Consider the following 20,278-nt stretch of genomic DNA (forward strand, 5'->3'; position numbering starts at 1 on the left):
ACGGCTGGATTGCAGAGGTTCTCTGTATATGGAGCTGGCTGAGTTCCCCTGGATGAAAGGCAGGCTAATATAAACTGAAAATGTTATTAATAAGCAGCCACTTAAGAATTTCCTATGACTTGCCAGTGATTTGGGGGCCTCTATGTGAACAGGGAGAAAAGCACAACTTGTTTTACATGGATTAGGGGACCAGCGCAGTCCGTCTGCTGGGGCCTCGAACAGGCGCTCTCTCAGGTGTTCAGTGAAGGGTTCTGGAATCTAGCTGGTCCAGGTTTGCATTTCCAGTTTCGTAGTCTCTTGGCTGTGGGAGCATAAGTGAGTTTCAGAAACACTGTGAGCCTTGGTTTTCCCCATCTGTAAAATGAGGAAGATATTACTGATTTCCATCTCTTACTGTGCTGTGAGGATTAAGTCAAGAACGCGTGGAAAGTGTTTTGCACAGAGCCTGGCATATACTCCAAAAATGTCCTTTTCAAAAGGAAAGTTAGAAACAGCACACCCCAGAATTGGAACCAAACGGACTCAATTTGCCCTGCTTCAGGGTGAAAAGTAGAAGATTTGGCATTCTAGACACAGCACACTTAATAGTAACGACCACAGTGCTTGGCTCCTCCGAGCACCACCTTCTCCTTCTGTGAAATGGCAATAATAACCCTTGTTCCTCTGATGACCTTGGTAGATATCTTTGGCAGTTCAGAGTTCCCCGAATTGAAAGTGCATGGGAAGCTCAGAAGTGTTTGGTTAGTCCCAGGGTCATTATCCAAGCCTGTTTACCTTATTGTATCTTGGTAAGAACCTCAGGTCAGCTTTGTGACCTTGAAGTGTTAAAAGCATGGTAAAATAAGTAAGCCTTAGGTAAAGACGGTAATCAAATTCCCTTCGTCAGTCCAGCACACCTTCAAGTATATATTAGGTGTTTAATAAAGACTTACAGAAGTGATTTGTTTGCCACCCATCTGTTTTCCATTGATCTGTTTCCATCCCAACTAAAATATATTAGTAGGGGCTAGATCAACTTCTAGCAAACAAGAACCATGACTATTTTTATTGACTTGTTTTGCTTTTTATCCCTACACATAGCACAGGGCCTAGCAAACTGGCCCAGTCAGATTTCACTATAGCCAGCATAGCGAAGGTATTATTTAATACCAGTTGTATTATTTAATACCAGCTGTATTATTTAATACCAGCTATAGGTATTATTTAATCCTAACAGCCACTCAGTGAAGTGGCAGAGATAGGGTTTGAACCCAAGGCACTGTGCTGCCAAGATCTTAATTCACTGAACGGTCACAGTATGCTATTTTAAGTACTTAGGGGACATTTAATGCTTCAGATTTGGTCTCCATGGGGTTAGCCAACTTCTTCTACACAGGAGGTAGTGACTGAACAAGCCCTTTGGCAGGTGGCATGGAAAAGAAAAGCAAACAGAGGTATTTTGTGGAGTCTTACAATTCTCATTTTGAAGTCAGGAGGTGAGGAGTGTTACAATTCAATGTGTAGTCATTTCCTCAGAAACTGTTCCCCTGAGGGACTCATCTGGAAAGGAGGAGCTCTTGGAACTGGATCTGCTCAGCATCCAATGAAGGAAAAACGTACATGCCATAAAATCACAGAACATATGGACCAAGTGAAATGGAGGAACTGGTCCAGGCATAACCACTCCATCTCTTTGGTTGCTTCTTAGGAAGGCAGTGGGTCTGAACGCAGCTCAGGAAATCAGAGCTTCTATAGGTACTCACAGCCTTTCCTAACGGATGCAGTGATGCAGGTAGCAGTGTTGCCATGGAGACACCATCAGTGGCCAAGCTCTTTCCCTTGAGGGTTCAATCTTACTACTCATCATGATGCTGAATTAGCTAGCTGTGTGTTTGGTAGGCAGATTTCTCACTGGCCTGTGAACATGTTTACAGTAAAGTGAAAACTCCTTCCCTTGGGTTGCATGTGTACTCTTGGACCTGCTGACTTGTCACCATCTTAGACTCCTCTCAGTGTCTTGATAGCACCTTGATCTCTCTTACCTGCATGCCTTTATCCACCTGTCAAGAATACTCCTTCCTTCTCTTTCTGCCTAGCAACCTCCTACTCAGCAAGGTGGTATCCAGTGCCCAGCATGTGCTAGATGTTCTATTAATAAGTGACCTAACAACAAAGTCATAAAACTATTCAGTTTTTTTTATTTCTGTGTTTCAAAACTTATTTTGAAAAACTGCAGTGTCATATACAGTTAACAAGAATAGCATGATGAACTTCCAGACAGCCTTCTAGAAAGGTCTGTTGCTAACATTTGGCACTTTTGTGCTGCTTGTTTCCCCCTCCCTCCCTCTTTCTCTTTTTTGCATGCACACACACACAATGCATACACATTTATTATTATTTTTGCTCAACCCTTTGAAATTAAATGACAAGCATAATCCTTGACGTGTGTGTTTTTCAGCATCTGTCTCCTAGATAAGCACCTTCTCTTAAGTAACCTCACAAGTACTTGACTTTGAAATTTATGATCTAGCTCTCTGTGACTATATTTTTGTGTCCCAGTCACACAGGGGCTTCTTACTATTTTGTTTTAATCCCTCACAATACCCACCAGAATGCATAGTATATAGTAGATGTACAGTGATTAATTGTTTAATAAATGAAGCCTCCTGCAGCAGACACTTGGGACAGTCCCCTCTTCCCCCTGAGCATTCACCTTCTCAGAGTCCTCTGACCCATGGTTCCTCCATCCATAGGAACTATCACTCTCTAGCTTGCCTGTTTTGCATGTGGGATGGGCCACAGGGGCCCAGGTGTAATTCTCACCCAATGACTGTTGGGAATTGGGTGGGGGGTGAGTACCCCTGTCTCTTTGATTCTCTAATAGGAAGACATCTGTGAGGAATGTTCTAGACCATTTTCCATAGCTTCTCCACTAAATGAGTCACAGTTGCCCAGAGCTGAAGCTGCCCATCACCCCTCCATGTGTTGGCATCATTCCCTGCCCTGCATCCCTTCCGCAGTTCCTTCTCAGGAGCTTGGGGATCACCTCCCAACCTTCTTTATGTTCAGAGCCCTTTCCCAGATCTGATTCTGGGGAAACCTGATCATGGTTCTTCCATTGCCGAGACATCAGACCTGAAAATCAAAGTCTGGTCAGAGATACTCATAATACGAAAAGTCATCCAGGAGGCTTAATTTAAAAGAAAAAAAAAAAAGGTTTCCACTGCCTAAAAAATTCCAAGATAAATGCAAAGTACGGCACCATGCATGTTTCTTCATGGAAATATGAATTGACATATTAGAGGAAACAACTGCCACTAAAAATGATCCTGTACCAAGTTGGGCAGCGCCTGGCAGGGATAATCTCCTCTTGGTGCAGATGGCCAGAGCCGCTGGAGCCCAGACAGAGGGCAGGGAGTATGACGGGCCAGACAGCGGGTTTTGGCTCTGCACTCGCACCAGCCTCGTACCCAGCTGGCCCTGTCACGGTCTCCGCCCTTGAGCTTCTGTGTTGATTAGGAAACCGTTCTTCCTTTCTCACAGAGATAGAAATCTTGCTTCCAGACAAGTGGAAGTGTCAAGGTTCATGCCTGGGTCCCTCAGTCAGACTGAGTGTTTCAAGAAAGAGGAAAAACACAGTATTGTGGCTGGGGAGATGGAGGGTGAAGGAGCCAGTGAGATTGCAAATAACAGGATATGCTGACGTCTGGGTATCAAGACAGGGAGATAGGAATTCCAAGGCGAAGGGAATTCAGGAGAAAGAAAGAGCTTTCCTTCAACGCACTAAGATGGCCTCTTCCCCCAAATCATCACAGTGCTTCGGTACAGACGGGCTCAGCCGCCTTGGTCACCACCATCCATGCCCACAGTGGTGGAGGAGGGGACGTCAACACATGGCCTCCTGAGACATTCACTCCAATCCCTTCCCCATGCCACAGCCTCTGCTTGCCTTTCCTCTGCCTGGAGAACTCTCCCTGGTCTTCCCCAGAGCTGGCTCCTCCTCCGTCTTGTGATCACAACTCATGTGTCATTTTAGTGGGGAGGCCTGTCCTGATCCATCCTTGGCCCCTGTCTCATCTCCTTGTTTGCTTCCATCATGACAGTCACTGCACTCTGTAAGTGGCAAGTTTATCTACGTTGTTGACCTGACTGTTGTCTCTCTTGCTCACTTGACTTGAAGCCCCTTGAGGTTAGAGATACTGTCTGAATCCTAGCATCTCTGTACAAGGCCTAGCACCAGTAGATGCTCCATCACTGTTTGCTTGAATGGTTGGGCAGATAATGAGAAGGATAGAAAGATGCACACAGAAAAGAAGGAAGATTTGACCACTCTCCTAAAAAAAAGGTGATAGAAAGAGCTTTGGTCTTGGAGTTGGACAATGTAGGTTCTAATCTGTGTGACCTCAGTCAAGTTGCTTATGAGTTTGTAGGATCATGTGTGTGAAACAGATACAAATGCCAACTTTATAGGGCAGCTGAGAAGGAATAAAGGTGATGATAAGCTATGGAACAAAATGACTGTTATAAACCTTTTGTAAATGTAAGAAATTGCATAAACATTAGAAATATATTAGAAAACCTTTCCCTGCCATCCCCCAGTTCCCAAGCACATATTGGAGTCAAGGCCCTGGAGGTCAGACTTGTCCCATGGAGTCCTCCATCCTTTCGGGACATGTTTCCCCCTCTTGGAACATCCTCGTCTCATTTCGTTTCAAACCAGCCTCCACAAGCCTATTTCCCACCTGCCTGCCTTCCTGTCTTTCTGACCCTCGACTTGTGTTTTTGTGCAGCACTGGGAAGGAAGGAGCTTAAAGCCTTGTCATGTGGGCCGTGTGATCATGTGACCCAGGCAGTTTTGGAGGGGAACAGCTAGCGTGCTTGGTGATAACTCAGTTTTGACAATTCTGATTTACTCATCATTGGGAGTATCTCAGTGATACCCATTTTTCTAAAAAACTCTTTTGTGTTGTTGTTGTTGTTGTTTTTTATGTAGTTCTTTTCTTTGGCCTTGCTGGGTCTTTGTTCCTGCATTTGGACTTTTCTCTAGTTGTAGTGAGCAGGGGCTAGTCTCTCTCTGCAGTTTGTGGGCTTCTGACTGCGGTGGCTTTCAGCACACTGGCTTCAGCAGTTGGCGGTGCACGGGCTTCGTTGCTCTGCAGCATGTGGAATCTCCCCGGAGCAGACACCGAACCCGTGTCTCCTGCATTGGCAGGTGTAGTCTTAACCACTGTACCACCAGGGAAGTCCTCTGAGCGCTAAGTGAAAGCAAGCAGACTCCACTTCCAGTTCCTACCGGCTCGCTTACACAGCACGGTAATGGCTTTTCTGCTACGAGTGCCCACTTCTTTTCATTCCTTACATCCAGGCAGCCTGCAGCCTAATAAAATCTCTCTTCACTCAAAACACGTATTTACCTGTTTTCTTGGTCAAACAGATAAGGTGGGAAAGGTGTTCCCAAAGGTAGGAAACTCAGAATAAGTTTTGGCTCCTCTTAGGCCAGTGTTTTGCATGCATGTGAAAAGCTGGATGTTTTTATAGGGAACTTGAGGGAATGGAGCAGCAGAGTGGACTGAGGAAGCCAGGCTCCTACCCAGCCCCCCAGAAGTCTGGCCTGCCCAAGACAGACCCTTTAGGTGGCTTGCAGTGACGTCAGTTACCGCACCATTGAGAGTCTGTGACCGATACACAAAGACACAATTCAGAGCCAAGGCTTAGTGGTTTTAGATTATCCATGACCCATCTCTCCCTAGGTGCACAGCAAATTGAAAGTTGATAGCTGTTGAAATCCGGTTTTCAGATTTTTCTTTTCTATCTATCTGAGGGACCCAGCTTAACTCTGGGATGCCCTTAAGTATATACGCAGTTCCCACGTTGCCTGGTGTTCTCTAGACTATGTACATAAAGTCTCTGATCCTGCTACAGGGCACCAGATCAGAGCAAACCCACTTATCTGGATTGAAGAATGCACATCTTTTTGCTGAGAGTGTTGTGTGTCCATGTGTGGGTGGCTCTGGCTCATGTCTTTTTATTTCAGGCCAGAGTCTTGTCTCTCGGTACTCCCTGATAGCGCGCACACATAAATGAAATCTGGTCTCCAGTTTCTTCACATGAGAGGAAAAGAGGGCCCGCATCTGTTTCTGTTCAGCAGTGATTATCTCTGGGATTGTGAGTGTTTGAATTATTTTTTTCTTCTTCTTGCTTATCTGTAATTCCTGATTCTCTTCTACATACATTATATGTTGCTTTTCTTTTTATGATAAGGGGGCAGTAACATTAAATTACGATAAGGAGAAAAAGGCTTACTCTTTTCCTCTGGTTAAAAGTAAAAGGAGTGATTCTTGTGCCTTTAGTGAGCTGAAGTCATGGAAGAATTTAAATACCAAGGACACATCTGCTAATTAGCAAAAAGCTTTGGAGGCCTTTGGGGTATTTTAGCCCTCTGTATTTTTTTATTATTAATTTTTATTGGAGTCTAGTTGCTTTCCATAGCCCTCTGTCTTTAACAAAAGTATCTTTTCCCACACCTGATCTCAGCTGCCTGAGGCATTGCTGTATTGAGCCCAGAACTATGCGTTCCTTATCCCTCACTTGATTTGTGTCGGGACTGAGCCACACTTTAAGCAGTCTGCCCCATGACCCTGTGCATAAAAGTGACCTGAACCTGTCTGACCATGAACTTGGCTCAGGGAAGCCCATACCACAGGGAAGGAAGAAGGCAGGATAGATGGCGGGCTGGCAGTGAGAGGCACTGTTTGATGACTGATACGGTCCTGCCTCTCACCAGCGTGTTTTCACACACATGCCCCAGTGGTGTCCAGCTGAGTGACAGGTGGGCTTAGTGATACATGAGTTTAATACATCATAGTCGGGACAGTTGGCATAGATGCCCTGAGACCATTGGGAATGTTGGTAGAACACACCAGTTTCCAGACCAACCTCTGACTCAGGTGCCCCCTTCTAACTGGGAGGATCGCTCCAGAAGCGTGTCCTCCAAGCGCATGTCAGATTGGAATGACATGGAATGCTGGTGAAAATGCACTTCCAGGGCCCTGTGTCAGACTTGTCAAATCAGTCATGGGGGTACATCTCTACACCCTAGGCATCTCCATGTAATGTCTTAGAAACAGGGCATACAATTTCCCATGACGAGAATCATCATTATCTGCAGAGTTTGATGATAAAAAATTATCTGTCTCTTAAGTCATCCAATAGCCTCTGTTTTTTTTTTTTTTTTTTTTTTTGTCTTTCGGCCATCTCTCAAATTATTGGGCACCTACTTCATATTCTGATAATACTAGAAATGACCTTGAGCTGTCCTGGGAAGTATGCTAGTTTCCAGATCTGTGTCTTTGGAACCCTTGAGATGTTAGGGCCATGAAAATGGTCCTGAAGTTTAGGAGAAGGTGGAGCTTAAGAGAAGCTGAGCCCAGGACCTCCTGCTGTCTCATGGACTTGGGCAGCTCTGTTTTATATGAGTTTCCACATAGGAGTTCTCTTGCAAAAAAATATTTTCCTCTCCTTAAAAAAAAAAAAAAAAAAAAAAGGAAGGATGAAAAAGAGAAGGGAAAGGGGAAGAGGGACAGGGGAAAGACTTAATGATATTTCCAATCCTATCCAAACCTAGAATCCTGCAGTCTACGACTTGAACTTGTCAGCATCGTGTGACAATGAAGACTCCTTTTTTGCCTTCATCCTATCACTTCTCACACAAAAGGAGACATTGTGGTTCAGGGTTCAGTGTTGTAAATAACCTGTCAATGTCTCAAAGATGAGACACCGCCCCCCAACAGACAAACACCCCCGATCCATTTATAACGAATTATTTTGCATCATGGTCGGTGGGTTCATTGGTATAAATCGTTAGGCATTTTGCAAATGATTTGGTCACTGATGCAGATGACCAGAGTTCTTTGAGACAGTTGAAAGGAGGGCCTTCATCTGCTGGTCTTGGGTATGTCACGGAAGAGCCAATTGTGGCTTCTGAATACGAAAGCGAATGAATTCATAGCTGCAACTTTAGGTGGGGGAGTGGGGGTGGTGGCGAGGGTTGTTGCTGGGTAGACGGAGGGAGAACGGAGGATGCAGGAGCTCTGCTCTCTGAATCATGCCTTATTCCTTGGAAACCTGTCATTCACAAACCCAATTATGTACAGGTAGAATGTCAACTCTGACAGAATGAAACCAATGCACGCTTTGTATGATTTTTTTTTTAATGAAATTCTGCTTTACTAGCAGATTCTATCTTCATAAATGTCTATTTAAAAAAGAAAAAACCAAAACCAAATCATATATTTCCCCACGCACTCCTGAAAAGCTTTAATCAGTGTGTCGAAAGCGAGAGCTCTTAGGTATTGTGTGCATTTTGCCAAGAGGGAGAGAAAGACGTGAGAATCCAGAGAAATCCTCTTGGCTTTACCTCTGACCCTCCGCGCCTTTCTCAGCATCTAGGCCTTGCCGTTGCTCATTTGTAAACAGGAGTTATTAAATTAGTCTCTCCAAAGGCTGTCATAGAAGCGCTCAAAGGTTAAAAATTCTTTGCAAATAAAAATGCCTTGCCACAGCAGTGCCTGTTAATTATAAATGAGGAATGGAAGGCAGACAGCTAACGGGGAAAATACATAAGGTCCTGATGGTTTTGATTTACCTTTCTTTGGTGGTGTTTCTTTTCCTCCTCCTGTTTTTCCTGTTTGGTTTTGATTTTTCTGAATGTGTTTGTTGTTGAGCAAAAGGCTGCTCTCTGGTGGGAATGAGGTATGCCTTTCATAGGGTATTAATAGGGTTTGGGGGTCAGATGGATCCTACTTTGCATCTCTGTTCTACTTTGTTTTCTTCTCTGGAAGGTGGAGGTCATAGTTCCTCTCTTGGAGGACTGGCGTGCAAATCTGAGCTCACAGGTGTCGGGTGGAAGCAAGTGATATGCTGTGTGCCCTCAGCCAAGCCCTGCTTGCCCTCATTTTGCCTCACCATTCTAGCTTTGCTTTGCACTGAGCAGCTTTCATGTACTACTTGATTGAATAATATGTTATTTTTTTTTTGTTTATTGTACGTTTCTCCCCCTCTGAGTATATAGATTCTGTGAGGGGAGGGATCTTTGTTTCTTTTGCTTGGATGTCGCTAGTGTCTAGAGCAGTGCCTGGCAGATGGTAGGTACTTGGCGGTTGCTTGTGAAATGACTAAAGAGGACCCTTAGCCCTCTCCTCTTTCTCCTCAGTTCTATTCAGTGAGACTCATTATGGATCTGGTTCTTTAATTCTGTTTCGCTTTTGTCTTTGTTCCTTCTTCTGGAGCTTCTGTTCATTAGACTGTGTCTGTCCAGGATTAAAAAGTATGCTCTTCCCGGCCTTGCTGAATAAATGAGTTTCATTGATGAATATTCTAGAGACTGAATTTAGAAAAAAAAAAATCTCTACATTTTGTTGTAAAAGTGTGACTTGCTAGTAAACCATTAGTCACCGAAGAGCTTCCTAGACTTACTTAAACATAGGGAGACTTTTTTCCCCTTAAATCATACACTGACATAAAAAGTTCGGGGCGGGGAGGGGAAACTTGACTGCTTCCCAAGACCCCTGACTTCTTTACAGTAGGTGATTAATTAACGAGTTACTGTTAAAATGAGCTCAAACTATTTTTAAACGCAACAGCCAAGATTTGGATAAAACTTCTCTGAGTTCGAAGATGCAAACCAGATCCCAGTGTGCATTCTCTTCATGTGTATGTTCAGTCAGATGAAAAGCAGGAAGTAGAAGAATCTAACAAGCCTCACTTGGCTGGACAAAACTGATTTCGTTTCTTCAAGTACATTTTGGTATCAAAATTCAGGCCATTAAAAGAATAGGGACTCAAAAAACCCCCCGACTAATCATCTCCATAGATGCAAAAAAAAGCATTTGACAAAATGGAACACCCTTTGTTGATTAAAAATTCTCAATGACTATCATAGATGAAAACTTCTTCAACTTACTGAAGAAAAGTTACCCTAAAACCCCACAATTATGTAATACTTGATGGTGAAGGGTTGGTTGCTTTCTCTTATGGTCAGGAACAAGACAAAGAGCAACTTAGACATTTGCAACTTAGGATCGCTGGAGGACCTAGGTAAGGCATAAGACAGGATAAAGAAAAAAATAGGCATTAGATTGAAAAGGAAGGAGTACAACGATCTCTATTCACAGATGACGTGATCTTGTATATAGAAAGTCCTAAGGAATACACACGTTCAAAAAAATGGAAACAGACATTCTTTGTTCATGGATTGGGAGACTTAATATTGTTAAGATAGCAGTACCCTCCAAATTAAAGATTCATCACAGTGCCTGTCAAAATCCGAACTTAAATTTTTTCAAAAATTGGCAAGATAACCCTAAAATTTATAGTTTATAGTGCAGATGTCAGGGGCCCACAAAAGGTAAAAAAAAATGTTTAAAAGAATAAAATTGGAGGACTCACACTACACAATTTCAAAACTTACTACAAAAGAGCAGTAATTAAGACAGTATGGTACTCACATAAGAAGAGACATATAGACCAAAATATGAAATGAAATTGAGTTGAGAGTCCAGAATAAATCCTTATACTTATGGTCAACTGATTTTTGATAAGGGTCAATGCAAGTGAATTGAATGGTCCTGGGACACTTACATAGCCACACAAGGATGAAGTTGGATTCCTATTTCATACCATATATGAAAAGCACCTCAAAATGGGTCATAGACCCATAAATAAGAACTAAAACCATATAATTCTTGGATGAAAATACAAGAGTAAATCTTATGACCTTAGGTTCCTTAAATATGATACCAAAAGCAGAAAGAACAACAGGGGGGGAAAATGGACTTCCTTAAAATCAAAAACTTAGGTGTTTCAAAGGACTTCATCATAAAGGGAAGACAGTCCACGAATGAGAGAAAATGTTTACAAAGCATGTATCTGATAAGGACTTGTATCCAAAAAGTATATAAAGAATTCTTCCATTTCAACAATAAAAAGACAATTTTAAATGAACTAAAGATGTGAATAGACATTTCTCCAATAAGATATACAGTCACATAAAAGGATGTGTAACATCGTGAGTCATTAAGGAAGTACAAAATTAAGCCTTTTTGGGAAGATACCACTTCGCACCCACTAGGCAACAATCACAGAGAAAGACAATGACAAGTGTGACAAAAATGTGGAGAAAATGGAACACTCATTCATTACTGGTGGGAATGTAAAAAGATGTAGATGTTTTGAAAAATAATTCGGCAGTTCCTCAAAATGTTAAACATAAAGTTACTGTATGATTCAGCAATTCCAGTCCTAGGTAAATACCCAAGAGAATTGAAAACATACAGAGAACTTGCACATAAATAGAGTAGCATTATTCAGAAACAGCGAAAAGTGGCAACAGTCCAAATGTCTACTGACTGATGAATGGATAAACAAAGTGTAGTATACCCATATAATGGAGTATTATAATGCAGGAAATGAAAGATTGACATGTGCTTCTGCATGAGTTTATCTTAAAAACATCCTGCTATGTGTAAGAAGCCTGTATCTAGTAAAATTCCATTTATGTATATGGTAAGACTATTTGTTTTGTTTTGTTTTGTTTTGAGAATGAATTTATTTATTTATTTATTTTTAAATTTTATTTTATTTTTAAACTTTACATAATTGTATTAGTTTTGCCAAATAAAACTATTTGTAGTAAGATTCCATTTATGTGAAATTTCCAGAAATTTCCAGAACAACTAAAACCTTAAAGACAGGAAATAGATTAGTGGTTGTCAGGGCCCAGGGGGAGGGGAGGCTAAGAAGTTACTGCTAATAATGCACTTGGAGTTTCTTTTGAGGGTGAAGAAAATGGTTTAAAATTAGATAATGGTGGCGCTTTCACATCTCTGTAAATATATTAAAAACCAGTGAATTGTACACTCTAAAATGCCGAATTTTATGGTATGTGAATTATATCTTCACAAAGCTTTTGTCGAAAAATTCAGGCACATGGGGATTAGAATTCTGGGCCATCTCATCACTTTTATAAGGTGCTCCTGAAACTATTTCTAAAGGTCAGAGTGCAGGTAGAACAGCTTATTTTCTTTAAATCTTTTTCCTCCTTTACTTTTTTCCTCTCTTTTTACTTTTTATTTCACTGGTGGAAGCTAAAAGTGCTTTTGTGTTGCTGACATCAACGTTTTTATTGCTTCATCATTTTTGTAGCCATGGAAAAGGGAACAGATGGTAATCTTAAAAGAGAAATGTTCGATTTGGGGGAGAGAATTGTGTCTTTGGCTGCTATCTTTTGAAATAATTCACATGCATATTGCTCTTGTACATTAAAAAAACAGCTACCAATGTGGGGTAATTTGGGGTTTCTGATTAGAATTTCAAACCCACAAGGATCTTCAGTGGAGATGAAAATGTCTTTCCCAGGCGATCTTAGGGTCAGATTTGTTTCGTGGGAAAAAAAACTATTTTTACTCTTCTTAAAGAAAATCTCACCTGCAGTTATTTTTAAAATCACTTTCTTTTCCTAAGGTCTGGAAACTTTTTATAAAAATGGAATGTTGTCAGTATTTGTTAAATCTCCTGGTAATATTTCTGGTCTGACTATGTATAGTATATATTTAATTACTATTCCAGTCAAGGAAATTGTGGTCATGGTGCATATCCAGTGTTCTACCTAGTAAAATAAAAGGTATTTTGACTTGCCTCTTGGGATACTGATTTAGAAGAGGTCGGCATCCGTGTTTAAATGTCCTTAGCATGCCTACCTGGTGGCCTCTGACTGTTCAGGGGCTTTGCAGGTACTCAGGGCCACGCCTTCTACAAAGACAGGCGGGGTGTGGAACACTCCTTTAGATGCTTTTGCCAAAAGCCAGTTGCCAAGGAATGTGTTTATGGTTTGGGATCCAAGGGCTGGAGTGTGGCAGGCCAAGTGGAAAAATGGTTTCTTTTGCCTTCCTTCTCACCTCCTGCCTTTGCTGCTCGCAGGAAGATCTGCCTGCACTGCAAGTGCCCTCAGGAGGAGCACATGGTGACGGTGATGCCCCTGGCGATGGAGAAGACCGTCAGCAAACTCATGTTTGACTTCCAGAGGAACTCGACCTCAGACGATGACTCGGGCTGTGCCCTGGAGGAGTACGCCTGGGTTCCACCAGGACTGAAGCCTGAACAGGTACCATTCTTTCTCTTCTTCTTCTTTTTTTTAATATTTATGTATTTGGCGGCACTGGGTCTCAGTTGTGGCGTGGACTCTTAGTTGCAGCACGTGGAATCTAGTTCTCTAAGGAAGAATTGAACCCTGGCTGCCTGCACTGGGAGTGCAGAGTCTTAGCCTCAGGCCTACCAAGGAAGTCCCGGAGATACTGCTCTTGACGGAAGGGCAGTCATGGGGTTGGCTTTTCCCTTGATCTCGGCCGTCATTGCTCATTCCGGTTCAGAAGGAAGAGCTGACTTTGCTGAGTCTGAGAAGATGTTGCTGTATGGATGAAGACATCTGGGTCCCCAGTGGGAAACCAGGAAGAGAAATGAAACTGAGCTAATTCATCCTGCATTTCCATTGAAGCTGTTACCAAAAGATTTTCTAGAAACGTCTAGAAACATTAGGTAATGAAACTGCATTTTTGGAGAGGGAAGGGAGGTCCTGCATTGGCCATCAATCTTACTGTTAAGATTCTTTGTAAAGGAGAGTAAGGAAATGAGGATTTACCTAGTGATCTGATGCTGCGCTGAAAAGTTGGGCCCAGCTTGACAGAGAAAGACACTGGCACTTCCTGAAACATTTTGGCACTGCCTGCAGGCGGTAAATACTGCTGGCTTGGTTAGATGAACTTGGTTTCTTTCTGTGTCACTGCATTTCTCTCAGTCATATACAACCTTCAGTTTGCATTTCTTGGTCTTTGGAATTTTCTCCTGTTCCAGCCTCCTGTTGGTTTAGAAGTGCCCCCCATAAGCTGGATACTTTCATGACCCTCCTTGTTTGAGAGACAGGTTTATCGCAGCCTTCAGTGTTTGACCACTATTCCCTTCCTCTCACGTAGAAAGGTTCTTTCCCTGGAGATCTTCTCTATGTCTGGCAATGTTGTAAAGCTTAAAAAGCCCTAAAAGGTTAACTCTGGAACTTTAGATGTGATGCTCTTAGAAAAAGTTCTTTATGATGAGAGAAGACCCAAAAATTCACCAAGAACTTGAGGATGGGACCCTGATAACATCTTGGTTAGCCATTTCTCATTTTTCTTCTTCCAATAATGAGGTTGTCATTTGACAGATGGAATCATACGCACACAGCCAGGATTTGTTTAACCAGCAAAGGATTGTTTAAAATTTTAATTAGTCACTAATACTTAGAAACTGCTCATACTTAAAAAATTTTAATTTTAAAGTTGATATTTAGATCTTGAAATTTTGAGAATCTGGAATCTTACTTTTAGTAGAATCTGAAATCTTACTTTCTCAAGGATTGGTGTGCAGGCTATTGATTTGAGTGCTAGACATTCCTTCCAGAGTTTCAAAAGAGTGAATCTCCAGATCAGCCTGTTCACGACTAAGCCCATTTCATCCTTTTGTGTTCATCTTCCTATACCCTATAGGCATTTGAGTTTTGTGAATTCTATTCTAATTCTTACTAGGATGAAAATGTCTTAGAATAGAAACTTTCACAGAAAATAATCTCTGTGAGAATTGAAAGGAATTCTGTGTTGGGTTATCAGCAGAAATAAATAAGAATGTTTTCTCCCAGGGGCTTCCCAGGTGGCACTTATGTTAAAGAACCCACATGCCAATACAGGGAGACATGAGTCATGGGTTCGATGCCTGAAGGGGCCTGGAGGGCTACAGTCCGTAAGGTCACAAAGAGTTGGACGCGATTGGAGAGACTTAGCACGCATAGAAGTTTTTTCCCAGTTTGTATATTAAGGTTAAATCTTTATTTTCTTCCGTTTCAGTAAAGACTGTATTATTAATAAGTTGAAGAAGAATGAGAGTATTTGATTGAGTTTGTCTGGAAACTCAGATGAGGTGGTGGGTGACTAAATATCTGTATTTGACATCACCTTCTACTGCCAGTACTTGAGCAGTGAGTTTTCACACCTTGATACATCTGTGAGCCTGTTTCATTTTTCTTGCTAACCTCATTTCCAGCAGCTTCCAAGAGACCCACCCTTCTTTTGTTCATGTTGCTTCCTGCTGAACTGGGCTCTGAAATTCCAAAGTTAAGCTATTTTCAGTTCCCTGCTTAGGTAGATTCTTTTCTAAGGCCATTAAGTATCATTCTGTGATGTCCAGATTCAGAGAACATTTTCTACTGACCTAAGAGAACAGACAGTTGCAAAAGTTAAAGGGCTTGGTGACATCCATCAATTCCAAAAATGATTGCTTACGTATTTTTGAAGGCCACTTGCTTCATCAAAAGTGAATATCTTTGGGGAACATAAAACATCTTTCTTTGATTTGTTTTGAAAGAAAATGATTAATGCTATTAAATCAGTGGTTTGAATTATGTCAGATGACAGAGTATTCCCATCTCTTGTAATTGTATTTTTCTTCAAACGGTTTTCTCTATTCACAACACTTACTCAGACCTATATGACACAGATGATTAGAAAGGAAATTGTTCTCCAGAGAGAGACTATCTTTTCAAGCTATTTGAAGGGCTCTATATTTGCCTAATAAAATATGAATCTGTATTAAAGGTGTTTCAAGGGATCATGTTGCATGAAAAAAATAGGCTTCAGATTTTTAAATTACAAGATCTTTGAAAGTCTATTACTTATGGAACTGATTATAGGTTTAAAGATTATTTTTCAAAGGTTGCCTGGTAGGTTTTAGAAAAACTTAAGACCCAGATACCTCTTACTAATAAAAATTCTGGTATTTAATATGATGTTAGTTGTCTCTGACTTGAGAAAAAACATTTTTCTATCAGGAGAAATTACAGTGGATATTAAAATGCTTTGTGCTGGGGGCAAAATACTTAAGACCAGTTAGGGTTCCAAGTAATGTGTTTTCATTTTTGTTAAAAACCTTTCATTTCATTCCCTGGTTGTGAGGTTGGTAATATACCTTCGGGTGACACTCTTTATTATTCTGTTTCTTCTGAGAAATGCCTTCAGTTAAAGAAAATGGAAATTAAAGCTACCCCCCTTTGAAAAGGAGGTATTCTTGAATATGGGCAGTTAATTTTATTAAAATCTACTAACTGCAAAAAGCCAGCCTTCTTAAAATAGTATAAAAAAAACCATAAAGATAACAGTTGATGCCGGAAAAGAAAGGCTTCTAAGGTGTGTTTTTTAATGACCAGACTGAAAACTGATCAGAGAGGTTGCCAAGATCCTTTGTCTCCGCTTGCTCCAGGTGAGGCATTTAATATTATGCAGAGAGCCCTGCGGAGGCAGGACGGAAAACTGGAGTCTTCCCTGATGGCCCATCTGAGGTCATCTGTAAGGCTCCAATTTCTCTTCAGACTCCAGCAGGTCATTGTATGCGCTCTGTCTCCTAGAACTGCTCTGGGGAGACATTTATAGTAGATAATACTTTAGGAAGAATTTGGAAATTATTTAACAAGCTGTAAGGAAGGAAAACGGTGAGCAGGGTTTCTAAACCTCAGTGCTGTTGACATTTTAGGCTGAATGATTGTTGCTGTTGGGGCAGTCCTGGGCATTATAGGATGGTTAGCAGCATCCCTGGCCCCCACCACCTACTTGATGCCAGTAGCACTCACCACGCCCTCCACTGGGATGACCAGACCCAGACACGTGTTGGAATACCATTCATTGCCCCTGGGGGATGAGCTGGGCACCCTGGTTGAGAACCACTGGGTAAAAGTAATGTTAAAACCTGGAGGACCTGTCAACACAAGCGTGGCCCAATCCAGACAAGAAAAGGATGACTCAGTTGAGTAAACATGTATTTGAGTACCTCCCAGGTCCTCCCTCTGGTATTACAGCTGCTGCCTTGAAACGAGGCTGAGTATTTGGCAGAGTGAGAAAGGTGATCCCACGCTGCTTGAGCAGAGACCAGTACTCATCCTCCCGATAAGTCAAAACAAGAATTGAAATGGTGTGAGGAGCAGGTTGTTGGGTGGATCACCATTTGTTCTCCAAAACAAGATAGCATTCTCTTTCCATAAGGGGAAGACTTTGCCTATTGAAAAAAGGGAAAGAAAACAAGAAAGAAAGCAGATAAAAATCACTCATAATTCTGCCAACCACAGAAAACTGTTTTCCAACGTTTTTGGAATGTGTGTGGGCTTCCCTGGTGGCTCAAACAGTGAAGAATCTGTCTGCAGTACTGGAGACACAGAAGATGAGGGTTCACTCCCTGGGTTGGAAAGATCCCCGGAGGAGGGCATGGCAACCCACTCCAGTATTTTGGCCTGGAGAATCCCATGGACAGAGGAGCCCAGCAGGCTACAGTCCATGGGGTCACAAAGAGTCAAAAATGATGAGCAATTAACACTTTCACTTCACTTGGAATGCATGTAACAAGAATCTATGTGTATAGGCTTACATTTCTGTTTTGTTTTGGACCAAAATGTGATGATGCTATCCATGTATCTTGAAATTTTTTTCAATTCGTGTATTGTGAACATTTTTTTCTGGGTTTTTTTTTTTTTTTTTCTATATTTAAAAGTCGCTCAGTCATGTCCGATTCTTTGCGACCCCATGAACTATACAGTCCATGGAATTCTTCAGGCCATAATACTGGAGTGGGTAGCCATTTTCTTCTCCAAGCGATCTTTCCAACCCAGGGATCGAATCCAGGTCTCTTGCACTGCAGGTGGATTCTTTACCACCTGAACTACCAGGGAAGCCCACATTTCTGTATTTAGACCCAGATTATCTTTTGGAATAGGTGCATAGTTCTCTGTTAGTAGTTACCAACCTGTAAACGGCAACCCACTCCAGTGTTCTTGCGTGGGCTTCCGTCTATGGGGTCGCGCAGAGTCGGACACGACTGAAGCGACTTAGCAGCAGAAGCAGCAGTGGCACCACTCGCCACTAGGGGGCATTTGGAAGTGTAGGTTTAGATGTGGGCACTTATTGTCAAAATGGTTAGGGGGTTCCACTCGAATTTTGATGGGTAGGGGCTTGGGATGCTAAACGTTCTGAGAAGTACCAGGCAATCCTGTGCAAAGGAGAATTGATCCCGCCCAAATGCCAGGAGCACAACCATCAAACAGCCCTGAACTGAAAAGTTATTTTTGAACATACGCATCCTTGGTAGCTTTTCTCTGTATTAAAGCAGTAGCAGCCAGCATTCCTGTACACTTACCTGCTTCTCTCCTTCAGCACAATCCCTAGAGGTGGAGAGGTCATGGGTAAACCCCTTTAAGGCTTTTGATTCATTGTGCCAGTAAGACTTTTGATTCATTGTGCTAAACTGACGTCCAGAAATGTTGTGAGTAGCGCATCCTCTGGGTGGATAGCTTTCATTGGGTCTGTGAAGATGTGGTTTTTCTCCTGGTGCTTCTGCTTGTGATCCTTGAAAATGTGAACAGACCATCAGATTGCTTCTCCTGAGTGAATGTCTTTTTATCGATGTTTTGGATACTCCATGGAGAGTTCTCAGATAGGAATGTCTTCACATCTTTGGTCTCCCAATGTTAGTGCTTTTACCTTGACCATAACCCTATTTTTGCACATAAACAATGGTAATTAGGTTATTTCTCCAGAACTCTCAACTTTCACTTCAGACTGCTGCAGGAAGGATGAATAGTGGATACTAGAAGTAATTGCCCAATTTGGGGCTTTCAAAGCATTTTTCCATATGTGGCAAAATAGACCATCCAATATTACCTAAAAGATGGGAGTGAATTAGTTGGTTTAAAATACCTCTTGGGAATATGTAAAATTCTTTATGTGGCTTTTCATTTAATGATTGTTACTCATCCATCAAATGTCAGATTAAATGTATTTCCTGAAGGAATTTCTCTAACCACCCCACTCTTCCAATATAAGATTAGGTCCCCAATTCCCTGCTTCCAAGAGTCCCTACCATTTCCTTTTCATTATTTTTCTTGCTTAGTCACTAAGTCGTGTCTGACTCTTTCATGACCCCATGGATATAGCAGCTTTCAAACTTGTAATTACTTAACAGTATACTTATTTCTTTAATATTTGGCTTTCTGACTTTGCTTTAAGATTCAGGAGGTCAGGGGTCTTATCTGCTTTATTCTTTAGGAATTTCCTAGTGCCTAGCACAGTGCCAAGCACCCTACCAATATTTGTTAAGAGACAGGCAGGTGACCACGAGCCTTTGCAGAACCAGTGATGTTCAGAGTTGCATCACACTGAAAGGATAAAGGTCTTTTCAATGTTTTTCTACATAAAAACAGGATTATTCTGTATCCATTATTCCTGCTCCCTATGTTTTTCTTAAAAACATACTCAAGCAGATTCCCCGAATAATCCCAGCGGCTTCAGAGATGTCTTAGGTTGGAAAGGCAGGAGATGGATGACATGCAGGGAAGGACTGTGTTCCGGCACAGACTTGCGGCAGCACCACCAGCTCTAACACTCAGGGTGCCAGGAGCCGAGGGTCTGGCAGAAGCCCTCCTTATTTCCAAACCAGAGGACCAGTTCTGTCACAGAATCACTTGGAGAATACATTTGGAGACACAAGGGGAAGTATCACAGTGCAGTGGAAAAAGCTTCACTCCCAGAGTCTAGTAAGTCTGGCTTCTGCTCCCTTTCTGACCTCGGGAAAGTAGTTCAGTTTCCAGGAGCCTCAGTTTTCCTTCTGAGGGTGATGATAATAACATGGAGACAATTATTAAACTTGCTCTGAACCCTTGTTTCGTGCCCACCACCATTTTCAGCTTTACGTGCGTTACCATGCTTAATTCTTAAAACAACGTGATTTGGTGGTTATTATTCCTGTTTTAGAAGTGACTGAAGCAGGGCTCAGAGAAGTGAAGTAACTTGCCCAGGATTACACAGCTGAGAAGCAGCAGAGAGGAATTCAGTCTCAGACACCCAGAGCCCAGAGCTGCTCCTCTTTAGACCTACAGATCTAGCACAGGGCTGGTCTGGCCCCGAGTGAGGGAGCATGTAGAAAGTTCCCAGGGCAGTGTCTGCACACAGTAGATGCTCAATAGAATGACTGTCTCCTTATCACCCTTCTTGCGAAGCTGTAGCGAGTGTCACTGATCACTACTGCCCTGAGCAGGCAGCAAAAAATGGGGAAGGAGCATCAGGCTGTCCACATGGAGGATGGTTACGTCGGGTGGGAGAGGGTCAGCATAGAGTCAGCCGGAATCCAGGGTTCCTCCTCAGCCTTTTCAAAAGCTTTAAAAAATCATTTCCATTCCGCTGCT

General features: G+C 42.1%; 1 protein-coding gene across 10 annotated transcripts in view; it reads left to right on the forward strand.

Annotated features, from left to right (window-relative positions):
- Positions 1 to 20,278, forward strand: part of PRICKLE2 (prickle planar cell polarity protein 2) — a 388,704-nt gene that overhangs the window by 280,848 nt on the left and 87,578 nt on the right. For 9 of the 10 annotated variants that reach the window (XM_044933918.2, XM_025273093.3, XM_044933921.2 and 6 more), the window contains one exon: positions 12,955 to 13,138. In XM_044933918.2, the coding sequence (XP_044789853.1) occupies positions 12,995 to 13,138 (144 nt within the window). In that variant the 5' untranslated portion in view covers positions 12,955 to 12,994. Of the gene's footprint in view, positions 1 to 4,961; positions 6,145 to 12,954; positions 13,139 to 20,278 lie in introns of those variants that run through there. The other variant, XM_044933920.2, reaches the window with a different exon arrangement.

Source organism: Bubalus bubalis, chromosome 21 (genome assembly GCF_019923935.1).
Source record: "Bubalus bubalis isolate 160015118507 breed Murrah chromosome 21, NDDB_SH_1, whole genome shotgun sequence".
Lineage (NCBI taxonomy): Eukaryota > Metazoa > Chordata > Mammalia > Artiodactyla > Bovidae > Bubalus > Bubalus bubalis.